The 10,973-nt window shown below is 48.3% G+C and overlaps 4 protein-coding genes across 4 annotated transcripts; 3 read left to right on the forward strand and 1 right to left on the reverse strand.

Moving 5' to 3' along the window:
- Window positions 1-90: 90 nt before the first annotated feature.
- Window positions 91-718, reverse strand: FMAN_02666 (uncharacterized protein; the record flags this gene model as incomplete). Its single annotated transcript, XM_041820255.1, has 4 exons — window positions 91-279; window positions 344-477; window positions 551-653; window positions 716-718. The coding sequence occupies 4 exons, from the start codon at window positions 716-718 to the stop codon at window positions 91-93; spliced, it is 429 nt and encodes a 142-aa protein (XP_041686154.1).
- Window positions 719-1,140: 422 nt separating this feature from the next.
- On the forward strand, window positions 1,141-2,445 carry FMAN_02667 (putative 3^-phosphoadenosine 5^-phosphosulfate sulfotransferase (PAPS reductase)/FAD synthetase and related enzymes; the record flags this gene model as incomplete). The annotated part of the gene is made up of 8 exons (XM_041820257.1): window positions 1,141-1,230; window positions 1,299-1,307; window positions 1,353-1,397; window positions 1,447-1,541; window positions 1,597-1,614; window positions 1,664-1,956; window positions 2,004-2,223; window positions 2,280-2,445. The coding sequence occupies 8 exons, from the start codon at window positions 1,141-1,143 to the stop codon at window positions 2,443-2,445; spliced, it is 936 nt and encodes a 311-aa protein (XP_041686155.1).
- Window positions 2,446-4,201: 1,756 nt separating this feature from the next.
- On the forward strand, window positions 4,202-4,641 carry FMAN_02668 (uncharacterized protein; the record flags this gene model as incomplete). The annotated part of the gene is made up of 2 exons (XM_041820258.1): window positions 4,202-4,315; window positions 4,513-4,641. 2 exons carry the CDS (start codon window positions 4,202-4,204, stop codon window positions 4,639-4,641), a joined length of 243 nt encoding a protein of 80 aa, XP_041686156.1.
- A 4,755-nt stretch (window positions 4,642-9,396) lies between these two features.
- FMAN_02669 (putative transforming protein Ras-1) lies at window positions 9,397-10,288 on the forward strand (the record flags this gene model as incomplete). The annotated part of the gene is made up of 4 exons (XM_041820259.1): window positions 9,397-9,414; window positions 9,530-9,644; window positions 9,719-9,994; window positions 10,047-10,288. 4 exons carry the CDS (start codon window positions 9,397-9,399, stop codon window positions 10,286-10,288), a joined length of 651 nt encoding a protein of 216 aa, XP_041686157.1.
- Window positions 10,289-10,973: the final 685 nt, after the last annotated feature.

A 10,973-nucleotide genomic window follows, 5' to 3' on the forward strand; every position in this document is an offset into this window, starting at 1 on the left:
GCAGGTATCTTCAAGTTACGTTTTTATGTAGATCATGATATACGGGTTTCGCTTCCACACCACGTTGCCTTTCTTTTGTGTGATTCTTGATTACTCTGACTTAAGCTTGTCAGGGATCTCCTCCAAATCTTCCGCCGACTCGATATCAATAATTCGTCCGACCTCGGCCGTGTTGCGCATCAACTCCTTGGCGCCTGCGTAGAGCATTCTGATCTCGGCATTGCAGGTAACGGGGAGGTAGAATATAAGTACGTATGGCACAGACAAGCGCCCATCGCCCTATTCTCATCTCAGCATCGTGTCAAATGTCAAGCATTCCTGACAGTTGCTCGGTCATACATACCATGGTGAGGGGGTAGCTCAGGAGGATAAATCGAGGCGCATGATCGGGGAGGTCATCTCCAATTTCTTCGAGGGAAGTATAAACGGTCTTGTCTTCGTCTTGTCGGATCTCGTAAGTGTTCTTATCGATCAGGTCTACAGGAGGGACGGTTAGCAAGAGAAAGGAGACCAACGACCCTCGAGTCTTATCACAAAGAGACGCACATACAAATAACAGCTTGGGGATCCTTGGCCCGAGAAGTAGTAAGCCTAAACTTGCGGAGGTGGTCCTTTGACTCTCCAGAGAAGGTATACAGTCGCGATTCCGACGCCTAAACGTAGGATGTCAGCGGGCGAACTGGAGACGGAGAGGAAGAGGTGTGAGTGTATGTACCATTTTGGAGCTTGGTTAGGCTTTGGTAATAGGTAAGGCCCTCTTTGTAGCTGTTTCAAAGCTGTGTCTGATACCTCAACTCTGTTTAGCAGTTATCAGTCGAGTAAAGTTGGTGTAGCCCAATGCCCCGCCAAAGGGTAGGTATGTACAGTAAGTAACCGTTGACTTGACCCCACATTGTCCCGCCATAGGTTGTCTAGCGCAGCGAGTTAACGTCATCTACAGGCTGTTGAAATCGAGACAACATTGGATCAATAAAGGGAGAACTTGCATATTTACCCTGCTATCTGCCTAATCAGCTGATCCTCAAGCTCTCTTATTGCATCTGCCTTTGACCATCCATGTTCTCACGCATCTCTCAGGTAACCCGGCATCTTTCAGCTCCCGTTGTTGGCAACACCAGGCGATTCGCCCTAGGAAGAACCATGGCTCCTATATCAGCAGATGAGCGCAACTCGCGCACCATTTCTACAGCCGCCTGCTTGATCATCGGTGACGAAGTTCTGGGCGGAAAGGTATAGTTCTCTGAATACATCTTACTGTCTGTGTAACAGAATGGGGGTAACTGACATCATGAATGCAGACAGTTGACGTGAGTGATTGAAGTATGAGCAAGTTATTGTATTAATCGAGATAGACCAACTCTGCTTATTTTGCCAAATGGTGCTTTAACCTCGGGATTGTAGGTCTGACCTTGGGTAGCTAAGAACGCGAATGCTAAATAGATATAGAACCTCAAGCGCATCGAGGTGATAGAGGACGATGAAGGCGAAATTGTTGAGGCTGTTCAGAGAATGAGTGACCGTTATGACTTTGTTGTTACTAGGTAAGTCCTTCGGCGACGCTACGTGGGGATTGAATAACTAGCTAATATGAATCAGTGGTGGGATTGGGCCTACGTGAGGATTCACTACCCTCATTTTGACATAAGGTATACTAACATCTTAGACACGACGACATTACCTACCAATCGATCGCCAAGGCCTTCAACCTGCCTCTCAAACTACACCAAGAAACCTTTGACAAGATGAAGCTGATGTCAAAGGTTCATCCCAATCAACCCAAGTTCGATTGGGATGTCGACTCGCCAGCAAGAAGGGCAAAGCTTCGCATGGCTGAGTTGCCAATTGATGAATCTCGGGACCTTAAGAAGCAGGCTCTTTTCCCTCATGATGATCTTTGGGTTCCCGTATCAGTCGTGAACGGAAATATCCATATCCTGCCGGGTATCCCTAGACTTTGTAAGTCATTTCCTGAGTGCCGCTTACTATTTGCTAATCGGAAATAGTTCAGAGACTTCTCGATGGGCTGAAGCCTCACATCCTGCCGCGTCTCAGTGACCCTGAAGGGAAGGGTACGCATAGAGTATTGTTCTCTACACCTCTTCCCGAGAGTGGTGTTGCCGACTACCTCACAACCTTGGCTGCCAAAGTTGGGCCCAAAGGTGTCAAGGTCGGGAGTTATCCTCGCTGGGGCAAGAAAAATAACACGGTCACACTTGTTGGACGGTTAGCAGGCAACATTACCAGATGCTAAAGTGCTAAATATGCTGACACAGATATAGGGATTTAGAGTATCTTGAGAGTCTCGTTGATGAAGTCCAAGCTGGCATCCAGGGTCTGCGAGTTGATGCTGAGAGTGACGGAGAAGAAGACCCGAAGCAGATTAAGAAGCAGGCGACCGAAGACGCGGACAAGGACACCACGGAGCAAGTTGCTGAGAAACCTTGATATATCTTGATAGCTGGGATCCTTGGATATTTGGAAGTCCGCAAGGTATGGTGGCGGGTTGTAGTTGCGCTGATCACAGTAACATCCGTTGGAACTCTGTAAAGAGTTGCCATTGGCTACATTGCATGTTTCGTTGATATCCTTGAATATATGTAGACAAATGTTATAGAATGTTCGGAGTTGCATTCTGATACTGGCGCACGGGCTTGAAACTTTCGGTGATTCAACGGTCAAAACCTGATCATCTCGTCGATCATGGCGCTCTTTTTTCAGACGAGCTGCATGGGCAGCATTCTTGGACACCAGGTATCTCAGACCGATCCAACGTTGATGAAATCTGGCACTTGGGCTTGTACATCGATTTTGCTGCGCAGTTACCTGCATAGGTACTTGACAACTTTTGAATCGCCTGTGGATTCAGCACTTGCGGCCAACACATGAAACATATGTCGTGCATCCTGGTACAAGGTAAAGGTGTTGAATCTTTGTTGTACCATACTGACTTTAGGGTTGGCAACCGAGATAAGACAATGGAGCAGAGTTAAGTCTCATCTCCGACGCCCTGAGGGGCCGTAACGTAGTATCGGCGTTGAACAAGTTGACTTGCCCAAGTCATAATATCATACGATTTTGAGTAACAAGAGGGGCCAGTGATCTGTTGTGTTGCAGATCAACGCGTGAACATCAACAGAAGGCTAGAGAGAGACTCGTGCTTCATGTGATGGCACGCTATATTCGGAAGCTGACTCGAGGCTCTTGCCTATAAGGAACCTGGGGTGTGACGAAGACCAGGGGGTATGAACAAAGAGGATGGTGGAGGTGGAGTCGATAGATTGTCTTAGGCACATCGTAGCGGCGATACCAAGGCTCGTGACATGATCGGCGCCGAGATCAGAGGTTAGACCTTGAACAAACCCACGACACCTGAGGGGGAGATTGAAATATGTCGTGATATGCGCTTGGCATAGAACTAAGCCAGAGCGTAATCTACCGAAAAGGGGCTGTTGCTAGGACGAGTCCAAGGGACATATCGAAGTGGACCACAACCTGGAACTGGTGGGGACGGGCGCAAACGCAAATGGAAAAGACGTCATTTCGTTCTAGAAGCTTACTATAGAAGTTGTTGGAGATCATTCACATTCAACTTGATTGCACTGACGTTGCATGTATTTGCATTCGGCCGAAAGAGTCAAGAAGCAGAACTTCAAGTGACACAGGCGAAGATGCTTTGAATTAACGACTGACAGCATGCCAGTACAGTTGCTCACGAACGGCCGAGGGAGGCTAGATTCGTGCCATTGTTTGTTGAGTTTTTGAAGAAGTTTATAAACAACCTGTACTTCAAGCTGCCATCCTATCCTTACCTAAACTACAGGATCACGTGTCTGCTGCAGGCCTGACAGAAGCCCCACACGTTAACCCCACAACTCCCGTCGAGCCGCAATATCACAGTTACTTCTTTCTATCGTCAAACATAGGTACTTACAAACAGATATTCTCCCCCCCTGTAAAATCATATAGGCTCTTCGGCTCGTAGGAAAGACTGTAATTTATTTCAGAAACTCGGAGCATATCTCCAAACGCTGCCAGTTTTCCGAGAATGCTGGGGTACAGCCGTCGCTCGCTTGACGAAGAGAGTGGACGTGTCTACCCGCGAGGGTTCAGCGCCAATTGGTGTTCGCAACATAGGTATCAGGTATGACAGGGCCTGGCGAGATGATTTGACCTTGCTGTTAGGTGCCCTTTGGCAGCTGCTATGGATATTCTGGGAGTAACTGTTGAACGCTGGGATGCGATACGCGACGTGTTTACGGCCATCACCCAATTCGGATCACACTCTGAAGAACGACTCTTCACGTTCCTTTCTCAGGTACGTTCCATGATGCAACTCCTGTTCTTCTAGGGTAAAGAACACTACTTATGGTGACATATTGTGGCCTTAGGGAAGAGCCGTAGCGGACCCTACAGGCATAGTCGGAATCGGTTGCCAGGCATCCTCGCCATTGAAACTCGCAAACCATCTTAGCCAGTTAACCGATGTGTGGGCTTCAGACTGACACTAGACAGTTCGTCAAAGTTTCGGTAAAGGGCTTGTTTGACAGCTTTGTTCGTCTGCTAACCATTATCCTAACCCGTTTACTTGACCGAAGCCCTATCCTAACGTACGAGCTTGGCTTTCAGCTCCTGGCCCATTGAGTAGGTTTCTGGCAGAGCATAGTTTTCTTTGTATCATGTGTTATTAGTTGAGCCTGTGATTGGTTTTGTAGATTCATCACGCTTTCCGAACGAATTACTGAAACTTCCATCTGAGGTCAGGAACCAACCCCCACCCAGACTCAAGTGACCAGACACCAACATACAGAATTTACTTAGTAATTGCTCCAGGCCTCATGCCTCATGCTTTGTGTTCACCTGTTCCCGGCACATCTTGTTCGAAATAAACCCCAGTCATCGCAGGCTATCAGTGAATATTGCTTAGCCCGGGATGATCTTCGAAGTGATAAGAGTGCTCGGCTTGATAAGCTCAGTTGAAGCTATCGCTGCGTGGAATCTAGTTCTTCATATCGCCTAACAGAACCCTTATGTAATGTTTTGAGATGGGCGGTTATCTAGGATCTGTATCATAGCCATCAGATTGGGTTATCGACCTAGCCACGCCACGCATCGATCAACCCCCACCCGGCTTGATCCTGTTGACACACTGTCACATCTTCAACAGCCTCAAACGCGCCAACGCTAGTAGTACGGCGTGCAGGAAAGTTGTTGTGGTTCGTCTGGCGAAGGCGGCTGGCCATTGCAACGTTGAATGGTTGTACATTGGAGGATGAAAGGAACAAGAACAATGAGCGTAGTGAAACGTTTGTCCTGCAGGCACTAAGACACTTCCACTATTTAGGTGCAGGCTAGGGAGTAAAGCTGTGAATAGGTAGGGTCAGCTCATGTTGATTGCTGAATTCAGCCCAAGCGTTGCAAGAGTCAATCCGTGTCTTGAGAATTTTTGTTTGTTTTTATAAGTGACGGCGCATCTTCAACCTGAAACCAACGATATATGAGTCGTCATGATAGTGTACGTACTGCATATAAATAGTGTGAGTTCCAGTTCCACCAGATAAAACATCGCACCTACATCGTCATCACAGCAGATTTTAGCGAAAGGCAATGAAGTCGAGCACCACTCCTACCGCCCTGCACGTTAGAACCATGACCCTGGACTTGGACTCTGAGCTAACCGACTTGAGATTAAGAGCATCGGAGCTTGTTAACTTGTCACCCCATTCATTCCCCAGGTCCAGGGGCTCACCGATGGGACGGGGGACCTGGAAAGAGAGAGAGTAAGGGGTGAGGAACGTTGATCTGCATTAGATCGAGACATGAGAGAATGGCTATGTAGTATGGATAATGGACTCACGCCAATATCATCATTGGCGCCTATGAAAAGGGTTTTCTTCCTTCTGTCACAAATTTATTGTTGGTTGAATCATGACAAGGCACGGCTTATTAATAACGTTCTCTGAAGGTGCTTGCGCTTGGGCCATGGGATTGGATGTAATTGGTTATGATGAAGTTACTTAGCGGTAACAGCGACCGTCTAGACGACCAATTCGAGTGATGACTGGATATCTGGGCGCGAAATGGTGAAAGTGATTACAAGGTCTCAACCATCTATACCCGTGCAATAAGAACGCAGATTCTGTTGCAAGAGGAACCCGCTCAGGTTTGTGTGACCGAACGAAAGATGCTGATGATGAATAGGACTAGCCATTCGCCAATGTGCGATAACGGTGCCCCCTCCATGTATTGGGTGAAGTATGAGGCCTATCCTAAGAGGCTATATTTCGTATCTCGATGTACTCCATATGGTACAAACGAAGGCTTCTCTATTAACAAAAGCCAAAGGATCACTTCGCTTATTCCTGGACTTGGTGAACTTGGGCATATTAGATGTATACAGTCGAAGAGATAAGAAACACACAAACAACGGCCATCGAGAACAAACAGCAGAGTTGAAATGAGCAATTAAAATCGAAAGGGACCATGCGACATGCCTGATGCTACGGAAATAACATCGCTATCCAGTATATGGTCATTATGCTGAAGCCGGGCTCTATTACTCGACAAAAATTGTGAATTGAAGTACTTATGTTTCGTCTGATCTTGTTTATAGGTTGTGAAGTAATGTCTAGGTTACCTATACTCTAAGGAACAACAAACAAAAGATGGAGAAGACACCGGCGGTCGCAATTATCAACGGTACATAATGTGTATGGATGGTCGGCCTCATTTACATGGCTCGACCGAAAAGGCCGGGGTCACGGCGCCGGTGTATCTCGGGGGGTGTTCCGCCGTCCATTCTCCTGCCTTAGCGAGTAAGACGATGGGGTTAGAAGAACTGGCTAATTTGTTCTATAAATCGTAGCTTAAAAAGAAGCGCGGAATAACTTTTAGACTTGACATATCACAACCAAGGATGAGGCGTGCCCTGGCCTGGGTAGCCGTTAAGGATCTGCACCCTCGCTTGCTGTTGCTGGTCAGTGACTGGTAGCTCGGTGTTGTGATGAATCGAGCCCAGGTGAAGAGACGGCCCCAGAACAGAGAGAGACCCTTGGCCTGGCTAGGCCTGGTAAGCAAATTATTACAACATTCAGGGACTTTAATCCATTGCCCCTATTCCACCCACTTCTGCTGCCACCCCTCGTCGGTCTGCAGCCTGCACAGTGGGAGGAGTGTGATCTGGTATAAAGGAACGGATACGGATAACTACTTCGTGTGTGGTATTGTTGGAGGCCATCGCTTCATCAATTATAGTATATGCATCTGCTGTGGGAACACAGGCACGCGGATACGGTGAGGAATTGCTGCAGCGAAACGTGCAGGACAATGCACAATCAACTGCATAGCACGCTGTGGTGTGCTTACGATTGGTAGAGCAGACGCAGCCAGCCGCTGCCCTTGCAGAACTGGCCAGCAACAGGGAGCAACAAGACCAATTGTTAACCAGCGGCAACTGGTGTTTTTTTGCTGCTCTACAGCTACTGCAAGGCCAAGCACGAGCACAAGCACAAGCAAGGGTCCCCATGTCTTGGCCCACACCCGACTCGTTAAGTTGGGCTTCGTGCGCACGCCCTGACCCATCCGTCCATTACCTTACCAACCTCGTGTGCTTGTCCAGTGGAGGAGCTGGTGGAAGGCCGCTGTAAATCAATGACGGACAGCCCGCTGGGGCCAAAAATTCAACATTGAATCATTGCCGCAGGCATGATCAGTCCAAGAGTCGAAAGATACGGAGGCGACCGAATGGCAAAGAAGAAAAAAATCTGCCCTTGAGTTATCAATTCAGAGCCTTTCCCCCCTTCTTGCCTCTCATTACGAAACTTTTGTCAGCCGCCGCGTTGAACTTGGCAAATGACAAGAGCAAGACAGCCACAACATACAATAGCTACTGTAAATTCCGCTGCCCGGGCTGTTGGTTTTGCAACCACTCTTGTTGTGACATTGTTAACGCTTCTCTTGGCATAATTCTCTTTGGAATAGAGGCTTCAATCAAATGGTATGGCCGGGCACCCCTAGGCGTTGTGGTAGGGCTGCCATAGAGCAAATGAAAGGTTCATCCTGTGTTTCCCTACACTAGTTAACAGTGAATCGTTTTCTCCTATGCCATAAACGGGCATTTCTAGATTCCACAGAACATACTCTGTATCCTGATGCTTTATCACTAACCAGCAGCCCAACACAACCACAAGCTTGCCGCCTCTAACCATGATACCAGGTTATGGATTGTACAGAGTATACCTCTCTCCATCTAAATACCGTCACTCCACTACGCGCACTCTAACTAGAGGCTGGGCTTTATCGACCCTTGTCTAGCCACCAATCCGGCCATCGGGTGTTCCCCTCCAGAGGTCTAGATACATATCCACTGACAGGACGGGAACGGGTAGTCTCCTGTGATCCCTCCCTCCATTCATTCTGTGTAAGTCACTAACTTACGGAGTACATGCTAGTGATCTATCTCAGCGCTCGGGAGCGCCCAGAGACATTGACCACCTGGAAAGCCGTGGGGCGGGTGATGGCGATGGTGCTGTGGTGTTAGTGTTGGTGTCGGTATTCTGGGTGCGTGCTGAGCGCTTTATGAGTAGGAGTGATACTCAGTTGTCGATTGAGACAAGGCCAGCCCAGCCATGAGAAACCCGTTCCCGTCTGTTCCTTTCTCCATCATCTCCAAGTCTCTGTTTGTTTGTCGTTGTGTATCGGATACTTGTCTCTCTACAAGTTTAAAAAAGAGAGTGAGAGAAAGAAGAGCAAGTGCAAACACATAGCAAGCGCGAGAAACTGGCTGAAAGTTTTGGATACTTTGCTGAGGGCTCAAATTGCCACTGATTCGATGCTAAAAGCAAACAACCAAAGAGTATCCAGTACCCTCAACTGCCCCATTCATTCCTAGGTCCCAATCCATCGACGCCCCCCTTCCGCCCCCCTTCCACTTCCCTTCCCAGTCCCTTGCTCCCCTTCCAGGATGCTTTCCTAACCTGGCCTTTCGACCCTTTCCCCTTTCAGGCCTTGTTCCCCTTCTCTCTCCTGGTCACTTTCAGTCTACCCTCGACTCTTCTGCTTTGACCTTTTTTTCGAACCCATTTGGCCCATTCGAATCGTCTCTCTCCCTCTCTCCACACATTCAAAGCTAGAATCCGCTCGCCCCAGCAGCAAACCATTCAGTGCAATTCAATTCAGTTCAGTTCATTTCGTCCTGTTCCCCATCTCCCTTTGTTCCTTGCATCATCTCGTGTCGACCGCAAAGAGCGCCTTTCTCCTCGATCGTCTCATCTCGTCCTGTCCTTGGTTGTTTGCCTTTCGACAAATCCATTTCTCGCGACGTCCGGATCTTCATTCACAACGACGAGTCCCGGTCAAGAGATATCATTATCAGGGAGCGCATCCTGAACTCTAATCACAATGGCTGCGAACACAAAGGTAAAGCGCGAAACCACACTGCCCGGGAGCAACAGCACCTGTCATCGAATTTCTCGACATTTACACTGCATCATTCCGCCACACATGATCGATCGTGTTGCTGACCTTTCATTAGTTCCTGCGAGAGTACAAGCTCGTTGTTGTAGGCGGTGGTGGTGTCGGCAAATCCTGCTTGACTATTCAGTTGATCCAGAGCCATTTCGTCGACGAGTATGACCCCACGATTGAAGGTTGGTGTCCCTAAATTCATTTGCGTGGCCATCACATCGCGTCAGGAGCAGTATTAACCCAACGTCAATTACAGACTCGTACCGAAAGCAGTGTGTCATTGATGAGGAGGTCGCACTGCTCGATGTCCTCGACACAGCCGGCCAAGAGGAGTATAGCGCCATGCGCGAGCAATACATGCGAACCGGAGAGGGATTTCTGCTAGTCTATTCGATTACTTCGCGACAAAGCTTCGAGGAAATCACCACCTTCCAGCAACAGATTCTGCGAGTCAAGGATAAGGACTATTTCCCCATGGTCGTTGTTGGCAACAAGTGCGATCTGGAAGGCGACCGAGATGTGTCACGACAGGGTACGTTCTATTACGAGTTGGCTTTAGCATGAATTACTGACAAAGGAAACAGAGGGAGAGGCACTTGCAAGGTCGTTCGGTTGCAAGTTCATCGAAACATCCGCCAAGTCCCGAATCAATGTCGACAAGGCATTCTACGACATCGTACGAGAGATCCGAAGATATAACCGTGAGATGCAAGGCTACTCGACTGGCAGCGGCGGTACCTCAGGCGCGAACGGTCCCCCAAAGCCCATGGATATGGACAACGGCGAGCAAGAAGCTGGATGTTGTGCCAAGTGTGTACTGATGTAAAGGGAATAATATCTAAGGGCGAAAGAGAGACCATCTCGAGACAAGGCGAGATGCGATGGGCGGGATGTACCCGACATGTCTGGTTTCTATCAACTGTACGCGACATGATGTGAGGATGCAATATAACCAATAGGCTTTAGGAAGAGCACGGAGATGAAAAAGTGATTGCATCGGACGGGAGTCAGGATCTGGGTTCATATTCACATTTGATTCGGACGCAGCCAACGGAGATACCCAGCGACATGGGATTTAGAGACCCGGCGTGCTCATGGCAGAGGAAGCGTCTTTGTGAGCAATGCCGATGGTTCATGCTTAATGACCCACGATCCATATGACATGGAACATGGATCGGCGTTTCTCTGGAGTGGCTCGCTATCTTGGACGTTGTGGATAAGCAAAGAAAAGAATCGCCTTCATACTGGAGGAGAGAGACAGACAGGGGAGGGAGTCTGCTGCTGACATTGCGAATGTCAGATGCAACTCAATGCAATGCTACTCATCCCTTCCTCAGGACCTCGCGAGAGATTAAAAATTCACCCGACCATTTCCATTTTTTTGTTTTGTGTTGCTGGGGAGGATGAATTTTTCAAAGTACGGCTTCAGATTCTCTATATCCTTATTTCTTTCATACATGTAATTTTTTGCTTATATTTTTCTATCTGTCAATCTCGAGGTCTCCTTCTCT

This window comes from Fusarium mangiferae (assembly GCF_900044065.1).
Source record: "Fusarium mangiferae strain MRC7560 genome assembly, contig: FMAN_scaffold010, whole genome shotgun sequence".
NCBI lineage: Eukaryota > Fungi > Ascomycota > Sordariomycetes > Hypocreales > Nectriaceae > Fusarium > Fusarium mangiferae.